This window comes from Dermacentor andersoni, chromosome 3, assembly GCF_023375885.2.
Source record: "Dermacentor andersoni chromosome 3, qqDerAnde1_hic_scaffold, whole genome shotgun sequence".
In the NCBI taxonomy this organism is placed as follows: Eukaryota; Metazoa; Arthropoda; class Arachnida; order Ixodida; family Ixodidae; genus Dermacentor; species Dermacentor andersoni.
The window spans coordinates 128384984-128408506 of NC_092816.1; the positions used below are offsets into that span (position 1 = coordinate 128384984).

Consider the following 23523-nt stretch of genomic DNA (forward strand, 5'->3'; position numbering starts at 1 on the left):
TGTTCTCCCGCATAAGTGTTAGGAAATTGCTGTTTGTCTTTATGTCAACATTAAAGTCCCCCACTACTAACATCGGTGTGGATCGATGGACGGTTAATGCGAGTTGCAGGAAGTGCACGACGTCTTTCGTGAGTGCGGTAGGGGGGAAGTAGGCAGCTACTACCAGCAAGATAATTTCGCAGTGGCGAACGGCAGCGGCAATTTCGGCTCGGGCGGTGCACATATACAGATCCGCCGCCACCGATCTGGCTCTCTGATTGCTACCGCACAGGGGTTGCATTGGAGGAGGAGCGAAGAAAGGAATTAAGTTCGAGCCGGCGCTTTGACAACCGGAGACTCGCAGGAAGAGGGGGGAGGGGGGCGGCGTGTACACCCAGCGGCAAACGATGGGGGCAGAAGCGCGCGCAGCAAGCGGACAACACGATAAAGGGAGGAGGGAAGAGATAGCAGCGACTGACTGATGCCGCTGACGCCGATAGTGAGTCAACCCCAGCTGCGGAGTTGGTTTCAGGGACAACGCCGCCGATGCCGACACAAACAATATGATACCCTCGCTTCCGCAGCGCTAAGAACCAGGTCTAGCCGTGGGAAGGTGGTCACGTATTCGTCGACGTGCCGGGGCCTACGTGAAATAACCGGCGCGTCGGCAACTGAAGAGCACCCTATCCGCCACACAAGAACAGGGGGGGGGGGACCCTTTCCTCCTCTTTCTGCATGGCGGCGACGGTGTTCGATGCAGTCACGTTATCTTGACTCTCTAGCGGCGTCAGCGGCATCCAGCGGTATCAGTCGGTCGCTGCTAGCTCTGGGGGGATGAAAGGGGGGCGGAGCTGGTTACGAGGCCGACGACAACGCCGACGACGACGCGAAACCCAGGAACGGACGCCAAAGAGCTGCGCTCTAAAATCTCGTTCTTCGAAGCCCGAAAACGACTGTCGTACCTTTCGCGACGCAGTTATGCCGATGTGACGAAGGTGGGGGCATCGTCACAGAGGCCTAAGGAGTCCTGCGAGCCCACGCACAGTGGCCCCGTAGTGACGCCTCCCGCCCCCGTGGTGGAAGCAGCCAGTCCTGCTCCATCATCTTCGCAGGCCCTGCAGACACCAGTCCCGCAGGGTCCTAAGATGAAGAAGGCCCGAGACACGTGTCTCGGCGCCAAACTCTCGGTCCTCCAGCGCCTCAGAGAGAGCGATGGAGGTCGACGTGAAAACCCGGGTGCCATCGACGCCCAAGGACAAGCGCTCTCTTGAGCGCTTAAAGAGGGACAAACTCCCCATAACTACCCTAAACAAGAAGGCGATAACCTAATGGGTTATCCCTCCATTGTATCTGCCTTCTTTAGATCCATGTCACCTAACATCTTTCTTATCTCCTATTCACTCGTTAATATCATTTTTTACCTTTCAATTTTATAATGGCTTTTATGATCCATTGGAATTGTAGAGGTCTCTTACATAACCTTGGTGACATCAAAGACATGTTAATAAACTTCTATCCTGTGGCCCTCTGCCTACAGGAAACAAACCTAGGCGAAAAAGACAAAAACATTTTAAAAGGTTTCACTGCTGTATGGCGAGACCGTACGCAGACGAGCCGGCTGTCAAGTGGTGCAGCCATTGTTCTGCAGGGCGGTATTGGAGCCAGAGAAGTTCCTATTAACAGCTACATAGAAGCTGTTGCTGTCACCGTTTTAGCTCATAAAACCATCACCATTTGTTCAGTATACATTCCGCCGCGTTCAAATTTTACCGTGAATGATGTAGAGTTAATTTTAGACTAGCTACCTGCACAATTTTGAATAAGCGGTTATTTTAACGCACATTACACGTTGTGGGGTAGCAAAACAACTGACACCAGGGTCAAACACTTGAAGATTTAATCCTAACAAACGACATATGCCTTTTAAACACCGGTGCGGCAACTTACTACTGCCCAAGCACAGGAGCTATGAGTTGCCTAGATCTGGCACTGTGCTCTCCCTCTCTTTTTGGAGATATTCAGTGGAGTGTTATTGATAACCCCTATGGTAGTGACCATATGCCTGCTGTCATTAAAAGAACATCTCCTTTTCCTACCATCCCACTGAGGCCACCCCGCTGGAAACTCCATCTAGCAGACTGGCCTCTCTTTACTGAAAAGGCCACTCTGAATAACATACCAGATGAGCTAACCATAGATGAATTGAATGATAAGATCACCGCCTGTATTCTTGCTGCCGCAGCAGAAACAGTCCCACAATTGTGTGGCTTCCTAAGAAAAAACCTAAAACCCTGGTGGACGAAGGAATGTACGCAAACAAAAAAACTACAAAGCAAGCGTGGGGTATCTTTCGGCGATATCCTACACAAGATAATCTACTCTACTTCAAAAAAGCAAAAGCGAAAGCCAGGTACACACGCAGACAAGCCGAAAGATAGTCCTGGAAAAATTATGTCTCCTCAATAAATAGCTCGATAACTTCCAAAAGAATGTGGGATCAGGTTCGTAAGTTTAGAGGCGACTACGCTCCTTACACGATACCCATACTTTCACCCCCAGACACGCAAACAAATTTGGTAGAACAAGCAGACATATTAGGGCAGCACTTTCATGATATATCAAGCTCAGTAAACTACTCTGCAGAATTTCTAAAACATAAAGAGTTAGCATAAAAACTAAAGTTTCCGACCACAGGAAGTTCAGAAACACTGTATAATGCCGCTTTAACACTTCCAGAAGTCAATAGAGTACTTACTACTGGCAAAAAAACAGCACCTGGTCCGGACAGAGTACATTACGCGATGCTCGCTCATTTATCTCCTAATGCAGTTGAAACCTTGCTTCGTTTTTTTAATAAAATCTGGGAAACGGGAAAATTGCCAAAAAAGTGGAAGAAAGCCATCATTATCCTTTTTTGAAAGCTGGAAAACCTCCCACAACAGCAACCAGCTATAGACCGATAGCACTCACAAGTTGTCTTGCAAAGTCCTATGAAGCCATCATCAACATAAGATTGACATGCGTCCTTGACACAGAGAACATGCTAGATAATCATCAGTGTGGATACAAGAAAGGTTGCTCCACAACAGATCACCTAGTCCGGCTAGAAGACGAGATAAGTGTGGCCTTTCTACACAAACAATATTGTCTCACTGTTTTCTTTGACTTAGAAAAGGCGTATGAGACTACATGGGGGTTTGGTATATTAAGGGACTTGGCAGATTTAGGAATCCGAGGTAGAATGCTCAAATGTCTAGCCGATTTCATGTCGGACCGAACATTCCAGGTGCGTTTAGGAGCGGCGCTGTCACGTGTATTCACCCAGGAAAATGGTGTGCGACAAGAATGCGTATTAAGCACAACATTGTTTGTGGTGAAAATGAACTCGGTCGATAAGGTAATTCGATCCTCTGTAATGCATTCATAATATGTGGGTGATCTACAAATTGCGTGTCGTGCATCCAACCTGACATCCTGCGAGCGGCAAATTAAAATTACATTAAACAAACTAACACAACGGGCGTCTGAAAACGATTTTCGTTTCTCAAGTGAAAAAACTATTAGTGTTGTCTTTACACAAAAAAAGAGGCCTACAACCAGAACCCACCCTTAAGCTACAACAACCAACACTACCAGTAAACCAAGAACACATGTTTCTGGGTGTTCTGTTTGATAAAAAGGTAAACTTCCGGGCACACATAAAGAGCCTTAAAATAAAAGCAAACAATGCACTTAACGTCCTCAAAGTCCCATCCCGGAAGCGCTGGGGCTCTGACCGTGAATGCCTGCTACGCATCTACCGTACTTTAGTGCACAGCATGTTAGATTATGGCAGCATCGTATACGGTTCAGCTAGACAGTCCTACGTCCGTCGACTTGATCCGGTTCACAACCTTGGACTGCGACTGGCAAGTGGCGCTTACAGAACATCGCCTGTCCAGAGTTTGTATGTTGACTGTAATGAACCTCCTCTACAGTAGCGTAGGGTGCCACTAACTTGTTCTTACGTACTCAGAATCCAGTCCTCACCACAACACATACGCTTCAACATTGTCACACAGTGTAACTCACGTTTACACTATACAAACAAACCAAACATGATTAAGCCGCTTGTCCTACGATATGAGGAATATATTCGGGATTATAACATTCCTCGCGAAGTCCTTCAGGTTTCGAGAAAACCACAGCGTTTGCCCCTGTGGCACGTTTTTGCACCGGTATGTGACTGGACATTGACACATTTAAAGAAAGAAGACACCCCACATGAACACATTATACAAGAATTCCGCTTTCTAGAGGAGAAATATGAAAAGTACACAGAATTTTACACTGATGGCTCTAAAACAAAAGAACACGTGGGTGTGGGGACCGTAACAGAACATTGGCAAGTAAGTATTCGTTTGCCACAGCACGCCTCTGTCTACACAGCTGAAGTCTATGCATTATGGACTGTGGTGAAAAAGATCATCGCTGAAAAACACGAAAGCACAATCATATACACTGACTCGTTAAGCACGCTGAAGGCTCTTCACCTAAAATCCGAATGTGAACCCCTGATAGGGGATATCTTAAACATGATAACAATAAACAAATACCGCAGGTCAATTAGGTTTTGCTGGGTACCAAGTCGTGTTGGTATACCGGGCAACGAAGCGGCGGATAGATGCGCATCAATGGCAGTGCACAAAGACATAATAAACACAACACTTCATGCAGTCACCAGAAACGGTTCTACGAGGTGATCTTGTGTCGACTTCGAATTGGACACACACATTTGACGCACAATTTCCTCCTCCAAAAAGAAAACCCGCCAACCTGCGAAAAATGCCTTGAACCTCTATCAGTCATACACATCGTAATAACATCTCCACATATCGACACACTGAGACGGAGGTTTTTACACAGCCTATATAATTTGCACACTCCATTACACCCTGCCCTATTACTAGCAGATGACCCCCCAGTGCCATTTGCTAACCTGTTAACTTTTTAGAAAAAAGTGGTTATTTACACCAACTATAACGTAATACAGGTTTACCTACTCTAACGTTGCATTTCATTTTGTCTTGTGTCTGGCGCAGCATGCCCTTAGTTGCCTTTGTGCCATTAAACCCAAACTAACCAACCAAACAACAATTTTTCATGTCTCGCCTCGTGTTACGAGTGAACGACAAAACTACAAGGGCGAACTACGAGAGAAAGAGCGAGCAGCGAGAAGGCCGGAAGAATGAGAGGCTGGGCGAGTGCGCTTGTTGCTACCTTTTAGTTTCATTAAGGGACGTTACTGCGCCCTAAAGCTCCGTGCTGAGCGCACCCCTTCGTACTTTCCCGGGAGCGCGATTCTCTTCCAGGCGACTTCCTCTTCCGCCGCTCGCTTCCTTCGCGGCTTCAAACATCGCATCGCCGATTTCACCGGCGAATCATGTACGCTTACGCGTAAAAATTGTAACGTATCATTGGTTTACTATAGGTTGGTTTATATAGATATAATGCAAACGTTTCGCTTAAGGTTGATCATAGCAGGGTGCCACACATGCCGACACGATCGAACAGGCTGAAGAATAGTCCTTCAATTAAAACTGTACTCTTTTTCTTTTTTGTCTTCCAGACACTATTGCAAGGCCACATGTACGAAACCGACAAGGACTGGCACGTGACCATTGTTGCTGCCGCCGCATTTTTCTTCGGCTCTGCGTCCATCCGCTCTTCGGGAATTTTCTATCTCAGCATTATGGAAGAGTTTCGGGTGTGTCGATCCACGGCGTCGTGGCCGGACACGCTCATTGATGCAACCAGCGAAATGGCCGGTAAAAGACTGCTCGACGTACTTTCCTGGATATATGTTTAAAGTGTTATAAACAAATTAGTAGCTCTAGCATATGCGTAGACAGTAAATTTGATGCTTGAGCAAGGCGGGTATTGTTTAACGAAAGTTCTGTTTTCTCTGAATGCCGAAAACTGTGTTCTAAAGAGAAATTGAGGTATCCTGACGTTGGCGCGTCTAATGTTTACAGGAGTGAAAAATTCAACAAGCGCTTCGGAGGTTATATCATTAGTTGTCTTAAGCGGCACCAAATACCTAATGGTCAAAGAAGAGATAGTGGATTCTGTCCGATATTGAAGGCTGCTCGAAAGGTGTCCAGATGTGGTCAAGCGACTGATGCATTGTTTCATTGAGTGACTTTAAAGAGGCCATGAACCACTTTTTATTGAAGTGGAGGAAGGCACTTGAGGTGGAAATAGCCTATCTAAGGAATGCTTTGCCGTAAAAAAGTACTTCGATGCATTCTGCAGAAGCGCCGTTACTGGCAATCAGACGCGACCACGGCGGATCGGGGCGTGCCCACAACGCTTCACCTTGTAAATGTCACAGGGGCGGGCAGTTCAAACTTGATTTTTGGTGTTAACCTAGACGCCACTACTTCCAATTTTGGTGCCTACGCACGCCAAAGGTAAGCCAAACCCGGTTGTTCTCAGCAAGGCGGAGTGGGCTAAGACAGTGGGCTCGTCACGGCACGCCGCGGCGGCCACGGTATCTACGCTTACGTAGCAGACCGCAGCTACTTGGAACCATAGTGGGTATGCGCAGCGTTTCCTTCGTGCACAACAAGGCTTGAGCGTGTGCTCCTCCTCGTATGCAGCAGTCTGACCATGCTACGTGGTTCGGACCAGCTTTGTCCTTGACCAGCTTGACCAACAGATAATAGCCACATCTAAATTGCGCATTTTTGAAGCGCTATAAATTATTCTGCCTCTGCCAAGGCGTCTACCCGGAGCTTCCACGAGTGAGCGCGGGCTGACAAGCGTGAGTATGGTCTGAACTTAAGTTTTGCGTAAAGGCCAGTTGAGCATTCAACACTAGTCGAAATTGTCGGGACCCAACGGCTACGACACCGACAAGCCGGGTGGCCAATGTTTATTGCCTACGCGGGTGGCCGCGGCCAGGCGTGAGCAGACGATTGTCGGCTTCTTCCAGAAGTGCATAATCATTATCGAAATTTGATAGCACACTTTCGCTTACCTCAGCCTGTTTATTGAACTTCATTAATAAATATACTCAGTAACTGTAGGCAGAAGCCCACTTATCCAAACATCTTGTTTGATTGACGTCTGCTATTGGCTAATAGAAGCTGCGTATCGGAATCCGCTATATGGCGAAATAATGCGCCCAGAAGAGAGCGGGAGGAGCATGTTTGTGTTGAAAGGAAAGTGCTTGAGAGAAAGGTCACTTCGCGATGCGCTTGCGAGCTTCACGCGCTTCGCACGACTGCAAAATTTGGTTGGGATATTCATAGCAGCATACGCCATCCACGGACTGCGTTTTGTTACCAAGCCGGAGGGGTGGTTCAGGGCCCCTTTAAGGTTTCCGTTTGTGGGACAGCAGTTAAAAGCGCGCACCTTGGCCTGGTTTTTCCGATCGTCCATCATTTAGGTTGCACTGGCGTAGATGGCGACGATCGCCTTCGTTAGCGTTGTAATCGTGCAGTCGTCAGTAGGCCTCATCATTACCTTCACACCCTACGGAAGGCCACGAAAAAGAACATTGCTCGCAGTGCACGCACTCCAAACCACCATCCAACTGGCTTACATAGCACGGCACTGGAGCGCCATGGAGCACATCTCAATTCTACGTAGTGAAACAGCAAATCACGGCGTAATAACCTCTCTTTGTTTACGCTGTTGGCTTATGGGTATCTATTACACATAAGCCTGATAATAAAATAGTACATGATAGTCAAAGGGATCACTATATAGGTTGAAAAATATAAATTACTGTGACAAATTAATCGTATGATGAGAAGCCATCAAACGCTGACACCAAGAACAACATAGGGGAAATTACTTGTTCTTAATAAATGAAAACAAAGAAACGATAAATTAATGGATAATGAAGTGGATGAAAAAACAACTTGCCGCAGGTGGGAACCGAACCCACAACCTTCGCATTTCGCGTGCGATGCTCTACCAATTGAGCTACCGCGGCGCCGTTTCCCCATCCACTTTCTTAGGTATTTATGTGTCCTAGTAGAAAGATCCCTGGGAGTGTTAGCCAGCTCCACCACTCAAAGACCTTGGCGGCGGACGTGGAACGTCCTTTTTGCCGCAGGCGTCACGAGAACGTGATCTTTTGGGGTGAAGGCAACTGGTCAATAAAAACACATATGCTACCTGAAGGCATCAATGTTGCCGAATACGAGACCCTCGTTATGTAATAAACGAGAAGAAAGGGGTTTAACCGAGGGGCCCGATATTTATGAGTCATATCATGAGAGGCCATCACAGACTGTGCTTGATGGCTTCTCATGATATGACTCATAAGAATCTAAGCCCCTTTTTTCTCGTTTGTGACAAATTAGTTGTCTCGTACCAACGCCGACCCAGTGCATTGACAACAGCCGAATAAGTGCTTAGAACAAAACTGCGGAACCACAGGATTTTAACTCACTTTCCTACAACTGTGCGCACTCAGGCAACGGGCAGGTTTATCTTTGGTAAATCGTGGGATACTACCGCTTGGTAACTCGTGTAAGGTCTTGGTCGCCTTAGATGTTCTGGAAGTGGGGGGGGGGTGAGGGGCTAGGGTGTATGTGTATTTATTTCCTGGGCCACAAAACGCAATATTAATACTGTAGATGAAGAAGACGACATTGCCTGCATCACGAATAATATATTTCTTGAGAATGATTTTCCTCGTAATATCTTGTCACTGTCGTGGTAAATGTTTTTACCGCCAGAGAAATCGCTGAAGTCTGCTTATATTTTTTTCTCTTCCAGGGCTCCTAGTGGCCGTGTTTTTCGAGCGCGTCAACCCGCTTGGAGTTATGACGGTCGGCAGCATCCTAGCCTGGGCTGGCGTCATGTGTTCGGCCTTGGCACCCAGCATCGTATGGATATCGCTCACGCTCGGTGTCACTCACGGTAGGAGCGCACTAGCACGTTTCTTTTTTTTTTTTGGTCACATGGCGCAAGTTTAACATTGTGCGATAACGCTTCGCCATCTGCAGGCCATATGGGAAAGAGCTTACTAGTGAAACATTTCAATAATACCGATGCCTAGTACTGATCAGAAAAAAAAAGCGGTCTGCAAATGCATGCACGGGGCTGCTAGTTTGTTTCGGCAAGACGCTGAAGTAGTAGCAGACAGAACACGCACTTTCAGAAGTGTTCGAAAGACGCGCATGAGTTGTGCGTTTGCTTTCAGGGAAGATGGGTTACCTGCTTGCGCATGTTACTGCAAATTGCACGTGAACTGCCGAAAACCACGCTGTAGAGCCACTGAACGACATTGATTATATCAGAATGAGGGCGTGGTAGTAATTAGCGTGGAGTGTACCAATGCATTTTGTCGGAGCCTGGAATACCAGCAACAGTGGTTGTTGGGAATTGTAAGCAATTTTTGTTTGACAGAATCCCATCAGCTATGCGCACTGCGTTTTCTTTCTTTATCTTTGTCTAAATTATGTGAGACGTCGCCATCAGGACATTTGCAGGAAGGTTTTCTTTCTTCGTTTGGGTTCTCTCCTTCATGTGATTGCTTCTTCGAGCTCAAACTTTTACCGGCTCTCCTTCATTGTCCTACATGTTCTCTCTGCTATCTCTTGCAATGAGAAACTTCCGCGTCATTGGTGCGCTCCTCATTGCAAATGAAGTGGTAATATTGCCGCGAAATTCCACCCCACTCATGTATAAGAGGCGAGGAATCCTAACCATGTGCAATGCATATTAAATGGCACGATATAAAACGCGCCTACTTCGCTGCTCGCGAGATGCTTCCAGCTTTCGGCCGAACTTTTGTTTCATAGATTTTACAGGTAAGCTGAACAAATGCCAAATGAAAACAAGTACATTGATATATTTCAAGCATTCAATGGATTCTAAACAAGAGGTAGTTCACTGGATGATAAAGGCTTGAAGTGATTAGCCCTAATAGAATAAGGAATGCCGCTGTAGCTAAAGTTTCGAAAGGGGGGCTTATCTCCGTCAGGACCGAAACTGCTCTCTTTGGGAACGTTCGCGTAATCGTGACTGTCTCCGTCAGTGGGGGAGGAGGAGGAAAATAGGATGTTGCATGGAAAGAATGCAAGAACCCCAAGTGTTTAGAAAATTGTAATTAACAACGGATTTTGGTGCTTACATGTGATAGAAAAAGAACGCGTCGTGGTGCTGCTGTGTGTCCTTTGAACAAGAATGGGGGGGGGGACAAACATAGAATGCAAGGCACACATTTACGCAGGCATTTTCAAACTCGTAAGCCTAGTTTTACCAAATAACAGGAACGCAGAACAGTTCCGGGGTGCGCTAAAGTTGACCACTTTTGTGCTGGGCAAATTAACACGACCGCCTTTACTCCAGCGTTCCTCCAGCGCGCCTTATAATTAGATCGTTGCTCTTGCTCGTGAACCCTCAGAATTTATTTACTTTATTACGCGCGTTTTTAAATACGTTTTCTTTGCAGTTTCTGTCACTAAGCTCCGCCTGGAACTGACGCCAATTTTTGTCGTCATTCTTTTGTGCCTCTCTGCGGGCGCTGCAATGCTTGCACAGTTCGTTTACTAACAAATCCAACGCACAACAGTTCTACAGTTAGTATCTGATATCGCATGACCCGAGTGCTCCCGTATACTGACGATAAATGCAATAATCAAACACACACGCCGCCCCTAGCAGACACTAGCACAAGTTCCCACCTAATACATATTGTTGCAGGTGTCAGCAGTACACTCAAATAACAATAATTTACAGAAGCACTAGGGTTGAAGATTGGGCAAGTTCATATTGGTGTTTCTAAAGTTGGTATTGTGTTCTAAACTGGAACCCGTCGTGGTTGCTTAGTGGCTATGGTGCTGGGCTGCTAAGCACAGGTAGCGGGATTGGATCCCGCCCACGGCGGCCACATTTCGATGGGGGTGAAATGCGAAAACGGCCGTCTACTTAGACTTACATGCACGTTAAAGAACCCCCGGTGGTCTAAATTTCCGGAGTCCCTACCAAGGCGTGCCTCATAATCAGATCGTTGTTTTGGAACGTAAACCCCATAATTTGAAATATTGATAAAACTGGTGCAGCGCCACAAGGAAAGGAAGAAGCCGAGCAGTCGGAACAAAGCGCTGACTTCTAACTGGCCTTATTCGCCGATTACACGAAACGTATAGCCACAAGAAAGCACCAAGCAGTGTTGTCATAAAACGTCACAAAACGGCACACCGAGAGAAGACTCCACCGTCATGTCATACAACACGCCCTATTCGGTACTACATGGTTAAACTGATCAAAAACTGTTACTTCCTGTGAGGATAGGCACAAAGATGGCGCGCTAAAACGCGTGCTGCCAGTCCTTGCTGTGAAATCAGCTTCAGTAATCTAGAAGTATGGTTCCTTGGGTTAGTTGGTTAGATAGATCAATGGGGTTCATAGCGCTGGAAAACACAGATAAGAGTGGGGCAACAGGACGAGCGCTAACTTTCAACTTAGTGTTAGAACTTACGTTCTTTTTGAATTCAACGTATGCGGAATGCAATGGACACATCTATCTTCGAAAAGGGGGGCCTTGCATTGGGTCATATCTGGCACCCATAATTAGTGACATTTCTTTGGCCACTCATTATAAGGTTATACAAGTCTGCAAGTATGAGGTGAGGATCCCCGAAATTTTAGATAGGTACTCGATTACCTTGTCCTGTTTGATTCTACTTAATCGGCAAATGACTTAGTTCACATTTGTTTCTGGATGTGTTGACAATGTGGTGATAACACATGGACTACCGGTCTATGATTCCATCTAGTTTTTAGACTTAAGAGGTTTTTTTGTTCCAGAATCATATTTGTTGAGATAATCGTCGTGGCAACAAGATGCTGCTTCCGCGTCATTCCTCTCGTTCTAAGCTATTGAATAGAGCAATCGCTAACCTGTGTGCTGACATCGCGCTCCGGGAATCATGCGCCCATAAAATGTCTAGAAGAAATTTGACATACAAAAAGAGCGTCTATCGGACGCAGGTTAGTTACCCTAACCATGTACTAGTATCAGTAGCAGAAAGTGCAATAAAGAAACAGAATGGCACGCATGTTAGCAGTAGTGACAATATGGACAAGGTGGCTGTGCAGTATTTGCATAAAGTATCAAATGCACTAAATAAACTTTGACAAAAGCCTAAACTATATGTAGTATTTTCCGTTCCGCAGAAATTGCTCAGCTTATGTAGTGCCACAAATTTGTTTGCTAAAAAACGCGCATGCTGTAAGAATAATTACCTGCCCACTCTTTTGTCATGCGTAAAGAATGTTGTGTATCGCCTTGCGTTATCCTACGGGATGGTTTACATTGGGCAGTCTGGGAGATGCTTGAATGATAGGTTAAGAGACCATAACCAAAAATTGAACCGGTACCGGGATGGTCAATGTGTCTGTGCAATGCGATGGTTGTGGGGGTAAACCCTTGTCTAAGAAGTGCTCTGTTTTGTATATAAATGTGGATAAATGTACGCCAGAAGTTCTTGAGGCTGCTTTGACAGCGAGGGCCGCTGATCACAAGTTATCCTTTAGTGGCTCACTACAAGTGAATTTGCGTTCCTGGAAGCGGCTCGTTTTCATGTGCGGTGACTAAGACTTTTCGGTGTGCGAGCCTGCGAATACGGTAGTCTTCCGGGAAATAAACATTCATTTTAAAGTTAACGCTCGTCCTGTTGTCTCGCTCTTGTCCGTCTTCTAGCGCTATGACCCCTATTGCTTAAGTGATCTCCCGCGTAAGTTGTTATCGATGATTTTTCAGCAGTTCACACCAATAAAATTCGGCTTGCACCCACAATCGCGACAGCCAATTCGTATATGTCTCTAAATAGTCTTGTGCACATTTTAATCATGTTCCTTCAGCCTTCCATTAAAGCTGCGAGCAGTTTTGCATTTATCTGTCTCTTTATTAAATGTTGCTATCATGTGGGATTAGGCGTGTAGGCTAAACTGGGCGCTGCCCTAATAAAAGGGTAAAAGAGCATGATTGAGCATGATACTGTCAATCCCTTGGGATTTTTACAGGAGAGGGCAAAACATACAAATACAGGTTCAGTGCTAATATATATATATATATATATATATATATATATATATATATATATATATATATTCTTAAGAGTAAAAAATAAAGGCAAAGACATGCAATACACATGACAATAATGAAGAAAACACTGCAGTATTCAAAACATGAACGACATTCTTGGTAAAACACTCAGGAAAACGTGTTAAGTATTGCCAAGTGTCGTTTTCTTCTCAGACTCCATGGTGATCCAATAATAAAAGAAACGGTAAGACGAAAAATAGGCATTGCAAAGAGGCGCCTGCAGTGAATGACGTCGGTGTCTTAGTCAATTCAAATATTTTATGCATGAAGTTAACGAAACTTGAATACCCATATGTTGTGCTCTCTTTTTTCTTTCAGGTATCGGCATTGGGCTGGTATTCAGCTCGCTGCAGGTGTTCCTTAGCCAGAACTTCAGCAAGTACCGTGGCACAGCTCATGGCATCATGTACGCTGGTGCAGCAGCCTCGGCCATGGTGTTCCCGTACTTGCTCGAGTACACCACGCATGTATTCGGATTCCGTCTTTCCCTCGTCATCTTTGGTCTTATCCTGGTCAACCTCACTATCATAACCCTGCTTCTGGACAGAAACTCGTGGGTGGACAGCGCCGCCACAAGGCAAGAAGCAACACCTGGGTTCATAATTTGGAACGATGATTTGCATTTTTTAATTTTTCTTGCCCTCACTCAATTTTATCTTATCAAGTCGCGTAACTATCGCCGGTAACTTCCAATTTGTGGGACGTCCCATAATACGAATATAGAATCACACAAAAATAATATTCACGAAATCGGGCTCCTGTGGCCATATCTTACAACAATGCATTAAGTTTTAAGTTCTTCATTTCTTATCGGTCGAGCGGAGTGGATGATAACAGCGGTAAACGACAGCGCGGGGGCGTTTAGAATGAGCCTACAACGACATTTGTAGCGAAATCAAATGAAACAATTATCTACAACATACCGCTTCCGATACTGTGGCAACCCTCTTGTGCTCCATCTAATGTTGTACTTAGTGAATAACCGCCAATAATATCGCTCCGATGTATCTCCGAAATAGAGTTGACAATCGAGTCAAATCGGCGACGCGCATCAACCTATACGGCGCAGTATTTTTTTAACAGAATTGCTGTTTCCTGGTTCGTCAGTTTAATGATTCTCCATATTGTCTAGTTTTTAAGCATGAAATTATTTTACCTACCGTTGTCGGCGACCTTGAGGTGCCCTTGAGCCATAAGCCATACTCGTTATCCGAGCTCTCAAACGAGAACATCCGGGCAAGTAGCGAGAACAAAACTAAATCAGGAAGTCAACCAACCAAGACTCCATTACATTCGCTAGTTACGTCCCAACAAAGCTAAAAAATGACCGAATAAGCAATCCGTACAGATGGTTAACCAGCGAGGCTGAAACGTGTGGCCCCGGTGTTTATCACTGGGTTAATCGCGGCGGTTCGTTAAACGACGACTTGATAGGCTGCCGGGTCCTCGATACGTAGTTACTGCTTGTGTTCAACTGCACGAGCCTGTTCTTGTGCCCGCGATGCGACATCGGCACGGCGTAGACGAGCTCATCGAAAGCAGCCTCCTCCTCAGGAGTCCGTATGACGCGTGGCCTGGCCATTTCAGAGCCGGAGAGAAACTGCGGCGCGCGCTCTCGGCTGCGACTAAGGGCAACGGCGCCACTACTGGCACAGCCAGTCGCACGCCTCTCTTTCTGTTTATTTTTGGTGCATGCGCGTGAGGTTGCGCGGGAGGAGTTTTCGGCGTACAGGCGACGGAAGGACGAATCAGCTACCCATACGCAACATCGCTGTAAAATGTTGCTTCCGAGTTCTTCCTAAAGTTTGTACAGAATATCAATCGAGCTGTAACTTGCAGTACGCTGACGTTTGTCGCTTCCAATAGCGACGTTCCGAAGGCAGATACAGGCCTGCGTACACTTGATTTTCATCTTTTGGCACTGCGTGCTCTTTCCAACGCCAGCGGTCCGCGAGTTCCGTGATGCGTCTGGCGCGCTGGCAGTGTCTGGTGTGCCCCGCGAACTGCCGTTTGACTGAGCCGATACGTGAAATGAGGTTCTGTCTGCGACAGGGAGCTATTGCGTCCATGCGGACGAGTATAGCGTGGTACGGTGTGATGTGGTGGGGTGTGCGGCTGCCAACGTGCACGACACCCATTTTAATATTGCCTCTAATGTCATCCCTAACCAATCTCATTTACCGGTAGCCATTTCATGCTTACATCTACTCTCGATTACGGAAGGGCCAGCAATTTTTTCTTCCCTGTTGTCACTGCACTTTGTCCAAAAAGAACAGCACTTGAGGTTAGTGTCCCGCTACCCACACCTAGGAAAAGAAGAAAGAACGTTAAAACGTCGAAAAAATAAAATGACGTATGGACTTGTGCGATCTTGCAGAATCACAACCCAATTTCCAGCGAGGCTGTTTTGTTCAAGCAGATGCAATAAGAACATCAATTGCGTGTAACTATATAACATCGTTTAGAACGTTGCGCGTTCTGGTTCGTCGAAAACTGCGCTCGAGACATTGCGCCGTTTCTCAATATAATTTATAATCTGGAGCGCTTGAACAGGTGGTTTACTAAGCTGGTATATGTTAACGCAAACAATTTGAATTTCGCCGGTACAGAACCCATACCATGACCATTATTTTCGCCAAATATAAATTTTGTTTAACGTAGTATTCCCTCGCGTTAAAACAGCGTAATCTGGCCATTTAATTCTTTCAAACTCATGTCACAGGATTTTGTTGCACTGGTTTTATTTATTCCACTTGCATTTCACTTCGCTCACACACTTGCCATAGCCTCACCCCTCCCCCACCCCTTATTTCCTAAACTTTATCTCCGTGGTATTTTAAGTTCTGTCAGGAAAACAGACTATGTTTTGCGTGCTTGGAACTTGCTCATTACGTTCGAGAGCGCTGGCACACGTAATTTATTACAAAGTGCACATATAACCCACACAGATGCAGCTTTGCCTACACATTACCCGTTACCAGGCCCTTACTTCTACCTAACATAAACAAGGCCCACCGTTTAATTAACCAAAGACACCGGGTGGACCTCGTATGTCCGAAAGAAATACAAAGAAATAAAGAAAAACGTACTACATGTACACCTATTTGCCTTAGTGGTGCTCCGTTTCTGCGAACATTAGTTAAAGTGGCATCTCCAGTTATCGCAGCACCGCATACCAAATGAAGACATAAATTTCGGCCATTTGGTTTGGGTTCATTGTAAGCATTGTAGCAGCACAGCTCAAGACACGCACAAAAGAAAGGCAAAAACGGCAACACGGTGCTGGCTGTTGAGAGTCAGCGCCGTGTTGTTTTTAAGTTCCTTTTGTCTATGTCTTGAGTTGCGCTGTTACCAACCGCATACGAAATTTTGCGCCACTTTAAAATTTATACATATGTGCTATGCGGTGCATAATAGGTCATTTAATTCACTCGCCTCGATAAACGCAAAGGTTGAATTCGGCCTGCACATAACTCATAGCGGGCCCCCTAATTTAGTCAATACAATGTGATTCAACAAACACTTTATATTAAAAAAAAGTCGTCTGGCAGATAGCCCAATTGTAGTCCATGAGCTGGCCTGCTCGAGGAGGCTGACATTACTCGAATAAAGAATTAAAATACATAATCACCTCACTACCTTGAAATCACAAATTAAGTTCTTAATTACATTATGGCGCTTATTGCAATTTACGAATTCTAGCGGGTGAGACTGCAAGGCATATTTCTTTGAAAAGAGTTGTGTGCATGACACAATTTACGCAATATTCTCCTTCAAACGTGCGATTGAAATGCACTGTCGTCCCACTTACTTTCTTAACAAAACGTCGTTTTATCAACTGAAGCTTGAACTCCAACGAATTTCTTCGCAAAGTTCGGTTTTAATATCTCGAAATTGGTGTCATTCTCAGAGTTTGTTCCAAGTGGATCCGCCTTGCAAACTTCCCGGACAGAAATTGTAAATTTGAATATCTGCCATAGGGCAAATGAGTTAAAAACTTAGTGAATTTTCAATAATTATTCCGATATGCATTTGAAATTTTTGTGCAAGTAATGTCCGCCTTTTCCAGTAGACGAGCTCATGGACTACAATTGTGCTATCTGCCAGAAGGAATTTAAAATACTTTTTGCAAGTGTTCGCTGAAACTGCCGGTACATGCTTTGTGCAACGTAGAGATACCATGGGGCACTAGAAAGCTTAGCCTAAATCTTCAGAAAGAGCTGTTTTACGAGGCTGCATTTGATACACGTGCATACAAGTTCCCACTCAAGTTTCCGGCAGCGTTCTCCCCACGTTGGCTAAATTCAATCTTGGCTCGATGTTTAGTCACAGCGGGGCAACGGCCTCCATTTAGCGCCAGTAGTAAAAGACTCATAATGCTCCAGGTCACTTTCTCAGGAAATTAATCTTAATAGTCCCAATCTAATAGGCCCATTTAGAGGCGTTATTGGAACATTTACAAAGCTTCACCGCTCTGTTTGAGGACTTGGAATGCGCCAAATTTCATATTTATTGAAAATACAAGCCACTTTATTGGTTGCTTCTACGGAATGTTTCAGGTCATACGCTCGGAACACATTAACGAATTCTAGTTTTCTCCCAATGTTTATGCTTTATGCGAATCATGCACGTGCGTCTTCCTGGTCTTATCGGTAAACTACGCAAGCCACGTTGCGCATATTTGGTTGAAGCAGCACGTATATTGTGTCTGCTCCAAGACTGAAATATTTCACTTATTCACGCCAATTTCAGTTTTGTGTAGAGTTTCTTCGGTACACTGGGAAACACACCATAAGAGGGCCATATACCGATTTGGAGCACTTCATAAACGAATGTTTTACACAGGCTGTATTTCATCTACACGCATTTCAATTTCAACACCTACTTGTCACAGCGTTCCTCTCAAGTTTGCCACATTTGATTTTTGGGGCAATTCTAGTTATGACTGGGAAGGGGGCAAAATTTATTGGCGCTTGTGAAACCTGAGTAGTCGTAATGCTCTGGAGCATTTGCATGTGTAATGTGCTTCTATGTCACCATCAACCCAGGTACTTTTAACTTCCCTGCACAGTGCCCACAACGTTCCCCGTAATTTCGTGAAATATAAATAACATGCGTTATTGAGTCACCGAGGACATGGGAGGAACAAAACCTCGTTGGGAGAAACCAACATGTCACATTTTCCTCCCAAGTTTGTCAAATTTGATTTTCGTGGCATTTGTATTTCTGACGGAACTGGGCTAATTTTTTGGTGCTTGTAAAACCTAAACACTCAGAATGCTCTGGAGAACTTGCGTACGTAATGGTCTTAAGTCAAAATCAACCCACGCGCTTTAACTTCCCCTCACAGGGCCCACAACCTGCCCCTTAATTTCGCCAAATATAAACAACGTATGTTATTGAGTCACCGATGAAACGGGAGACACAAAACCTCCTTGCGAGAAACCAACAACGGACCTCGTATGACCCATAAATATAGGGGAAAAACGATGGTTCTTTTAAAAGTTCCAATGCATCTAATTGAAAAGATCGGGGACCTGACTTCAGACATGATCAAGCTGGGGTCTAAGGGAACGCCCCAAGGGGCAGTCATATCCCCACCCCTCTCTAACCTCCTCATGATTGGACTAACCAGGACACTCTGCTATCGACGATATCAGTCATAGCATATACGCAGACGATGTTACCATCTGGTGTACGGGAGGTAGTGACAGATAGGTAGAGACGGCCCTGCAAGAGGCGATTGATGCTACCGAGAGATACCTTGAGTCCCCGGGTCTTCGTTGCTCACCGCACAAGACGGAACTGCTACTTTATCGACCCAAGCGCAGATGCCCGAACCCAAAGGGATGGAAGCCACTCGCCGAATGCGGCATAAAACCGCGCACAAACGACGGAGGCTATATTCCGAGGGTGGATGCTATCCAGATTCTCGGCACGATGGTAGAGTCGAGTTGTTCAAACAACCAGACAGTGCTGCGACTAGCAAAGAAGACGGACAATGCCTTCAGACAAATCAGAAGACTGGCCAACCGGCAGCAAGGCCTCGGAGAAGATAACCTCGTGAGATTGATACATGCATTCGTAATGTGTCATTTCACTTACGTCGCGGCCATGCACAACTGGCAAAGATCGGAGCGGGATAAGCTCAACGCATTAATCAGGAAGGCAATCAAGAGAGCTCTCGGCCTCCCCATATACACTCACACGGAACGCTTACTTCAACTAGGCATGCATAACACGCTAGAAGAAATAACGGAAGTATAGGAGAGGGCCCAGTTCGTCAGGCTATCTACCACACAAGCTGGAAGACACATCTTACAGGAGCAGGGCGTTCCCCCCACAGTAATCAAAACAAAGTTCTGCAGCATCCCTCGAGAGCAGCAGGACCGCATCACTGTCGCCCCTATCTCACGAAACGTCCATCCAGAACACAACGTGGGAAGACGTCGGGCACGCGCGAAGGCTCTACTGGAAAAGGCTCGTGAACGGGCTTCGGAGAAGAGTTTCGTAGACGCTGCGCGCCACGCCGACAGACAGACCTTCGCTATAGTTAGCGTAGATCATGAAGGGAAAATACCGAACGCAATCTCGCTTCGGACGACGTTCTCTGAGATCGCAGAGCAGGCTGCAATAGCGATGGCCTTATTGGGCGACAAGAGGACATCAATCTACAGTGACTCGATATCAGCTGTTAGGGCATTTGCCAAAGGAACCATATCCGAGCTGGCCCTAGGGATACTAGGAAGCAAGGAGATCAAGCCACACACATTGATCTGGTTTCTAGCTCACATGGGACAGATCGAGGGTGCCCCCCCGAACCTCAATGAGTCGGCACACGGAGCTGTGCGAGGGATCATCAACCGCGTAGCTGCCGGGCAGCGTGACGCTGGGGGTACTGACAATCGGGACTCTCCTTCATCGTACACCGAAATTACTAAGCACTCTTACTTGGCTCGGAGGATCTACCCCCTGCCACAGTGCAAACTCAATAGACCTCAGGCTTTGACACTAAGGCTTCTACAGACGGGGACATACCCAAATCCCCTACTTCTTCACAAGATGTACCCCGAAATTCAGACAAAAAATGCATGTGCACTGTGCAATGACTTAGCGAACTTACCCCACATGCTTTGGCGATGTCCCGCGGTACGCGGCGATGAAAGCAGCACTTCTTCACGCTGGGATGCGGTCCCTACACAGCCCCAACCTCGAAGAACAGTTATGGGCTTTCCAACGGGCCCGCGATGCGGCGGAGAGGCTCGGCCTCTCTGTCCCGACGTGGGAGCGGCCCGCGGCGCGCTAGTGCGCGCCCCAAAGGACCCCAATGAAGTTTTTCATCCATCCATCTAATTGAAACAAGAACGTGAAGATCTCGGCAGACATAACGTACCACTTATTTTGGTTTCAATTTGAATTTCCTTTCTTGCACAAATATATTAGTTCTTTGGAAAACGTTGCAGATAACCGCAGTGTAAAACACTGAAACAGTGGAATAACTAACTTTCGGTAAAATCTCTAATTTACCTACACAAACCAAACATTTTTTGTTGTCTAAAAGGCAACATACTTGCTACTTCAATGAGATATATGCAACGTGCCTCGCATAGTTTACCGATAAGACCAAACAGACGCAAGTGCATGACTCGCATAAAGCGAATAAATTGGGGGTAGAAAAGTATTCGGTGTTGTGTTCAGAGCATATAATTAACGCAGATACCTGAAACATTCTCTTCCAGTCACAACTAAAGTGGCCCTTATTTCCTCCAAGTATGATGTTTCGGGCATTTCTGGTCCTGAAACAGAGCGGAGAAGCTTCGTAAGTGTTGCGTATGAGATCTCCAAATGGGCCGATAACGAGGGTTTAGCAATTTTTGTTTAACGCCTAGCTGACAGACACTTCCAAACATGTCTGCACGTTGCCCGAAGGACTTTCCACGATACGTCAAAATATAAACTGCATGAGCGATACATATCATTGTTTTATTTTTTTTGTCATAAGGCCGCTAAAAGCGGTATGTAACGCTCATGAGCGATTCTAGTGGCATTACCGGCTTCGCTGTAAAATGTCCCCTTGATAAAAATAACATACTAATTGAGGTGTTATCAAAATACCAACAAGGTGCTAACAACATTTACTCCGGCCCTAGCGCAGCCCGTTTCTGCAGTCAGTCTTCGAGTTTGTTTTGTTATTTACTTGCAAATATTTCAAGATTTGAGTAGGTACTCGCAGCTATTGTTAATAAAGGCGCGAGGAGGTTCAGAATAGTTCATTCAAGACCTAAATCTTACTAATACTTTCTTCAATGATACGCAACGTTTGCTCCTAAAGAATGAAAATACTTGCGTCACACATTTGATTACTTTCAAAGAAGCTGGAATAACGTTCGAACATTTAATTGAAGGTGTAACGCTCTTTAGGCAGATGCATTCACTTGCGAAAAGTGTCTTTTCAGAAATGTATACTAGCAGTGAACTAGAACAAAATGACCGGATTTGTGACATGTCAGGAATAAGCCTGGTGATAATAAATAATGAAAATTTATTGTTCAAACAGCTGCGGCAGAATTAAAGAATGATGGCAAGTTAACGAAATCTTTCTCGTTACGACGAGATGGCCATGCTTAGGAATAATAGGCACCCGTAACTTTTCATTGTCTTTGCAGCGTCAATACATGATGTAGGCTTTAAGCGCCAACAGACTCTTAATATATATATATATATATATTCGTTACCTATACTACAAAACACGATGTGTAAAGAATCGCCCTTGACATTTCGATGAACTTTAAACTGTTCTGCGATCTGCTTATATAATACAGGTTTCCTTATCGCACTTTAATTGCGTACCTAATGTTGAATATTTGGTATCTTGTGTAAATTCTCCTACAAAGCTTCAGTAGTTACCATGCCGTAATTACTGTTTGCAACCTTTTGCTGGAATACTTTGACTCTGCCCTCTTTTCGACGTGGGGCCCTGTAACGTAAAACTATTCCAATTGGTATTTATTGAGTCTCCTGGTGTCAAGTTTACCTAACCGCTGTCCCAAGCATCGAGCGGTCACCCGCAGAGGTGTTTCAACCGCACAATGAAACGCTGCCCTCGTTTATAGGAAATTATGTTTGTTTACTTTCACATCGACTAGCATTGCCCACTTTGACAGGCTTTTCATAGTTAATCGGCTGACAAAAGGCATGGAGGCCACACAACTGGATAGGGTTTCGTTGGCGCCAAGCTAGCGCAGCGAAAGTAGATAATCGGACGAGGAAGGTAATTCTGGCGCGTGGGATTGGCGCGCTTCCGCTTGCCTAGGTTGCGGTGGGTGGCCGAAAATTGCGGTGCGCCCAACAAAAGGTTACAAATGGTGGCAAAGCCTATCCTCAGCAAAGAAGAGCGATGACGTACACGTATCGAAAGGCCTCGACAACGTTATACTGCGACGTGAAGGTATTTATTACACGCAAATAAATTCGTTTCCCCAGAAGCTTCGAGTAGCCAGTGCCAGAGCAATCGGTTGGCTGACATCTTCTGTTCTTTTCGGAACGGGCAAGTCTACGAGTATTAAAAAAAATTGTTTTGTTCCGTATAATAATGACACATTTAATGTGTAAACGCCACTTTGACGCGGCGAGATGTTGCTGAAATATGACTTAGCGTAACGATAATCGAACTGAGCGCTGCTCGAATGCTTTTGGCAAATTGTGGTAGATCGAAGGTGCAAAGGGCGCGGGATCGGAAATTATTGCTTGTTTTGTTCAGTCACTTTATGCCTTATCAGTGTCTATATGTCATATAAGATGGGGAGTTCTTGCGATTTGTGCGAGGTTGCGTGACGTACAGGCAAAGGGTGTAACTTAAAATTTTTTGACCTATCTTCGTGAAATTGTAGAATTCGGGCTCATTGAATAAATGGAATAGAAACAGTTTCGAAGAGCTGTACCTTAGAGCCCCTGTGGTCAGGTTCGCTTGAACCAGAAGCTCTACAGCTATTCGGCCTAGTATTCGTCGCAAATCGTTTTAGAGAGCAGCTCTTAAGCCTGTTTCATATGCAAGCGAAAATGCTCGCGAATCCTGCCGCCACGCCGCCGAAATCTGTTTCGAGCGGCGGCGGCGGCACTAGCGGCGGAAGCGGCGAAGTTCGGGCAAGTTGAAATTCAATCGCAGCGGCAGAGCGGCAGCACCGTTTCCGAACGGCCCGCCTTGACACGTGACCAGTGGAGGACTAGTACGGGAAAGCCTGGGCATAGGACAATGTTTATTTACTTGCTACATGTGGTATGGGCAACACGCCAAGAGAGTTTTTAACGAATGGTTAATTGCTAAGCGCAGGATATATATTTATAAAATAAATCTTTGAGAGGCAGGGACAAAGCAATGCTTATGTTGGTAGTCGCAAACTAACGAAACTGGCTGAAAGTCCCGTGTTTTT

General features: G+C 45.6%; 1 protein-coding gene and 1 non-coding gene across 2 annotated transcripts in view; one reads left to right on the forward strand and one right to left on the reverse strand.

Annotated features, from left to right (window-relative positions):
* LOC126525290 (monocarboxylate transporter 5-like) overlaps positions 1-23523 on the forward strand; it is a 59648-nt gene that overhangs the window by 31093 nt on the left and 5032 nt on the right. Inside the window, exons 2-5 of the mRNA XM_072286895.1 lie at positions 5588-5803; positions 6842-6926; positions 8755-8898; positions 13412-13688. Coding sequence (XP_072142996.1) covers positions 5588-5803; positions 6842-6926; positions 8755-8898; positions 13412-13688 — 722 coding nt within the window. The remainder of the gene's footprint in view (positions 1-5587; positions 5804-6841; positions 6927-8754; positions 8899-13411; positions 13689-23523) is intronic.
* On the reverse strand, positions 7891-7963 carry TRNAS-CGA (transfer RNA serine (anticodon CGA)). The gene has a single exon. It is a non-coding gene; the product is annotated as a tRNA-Ser (tRNA).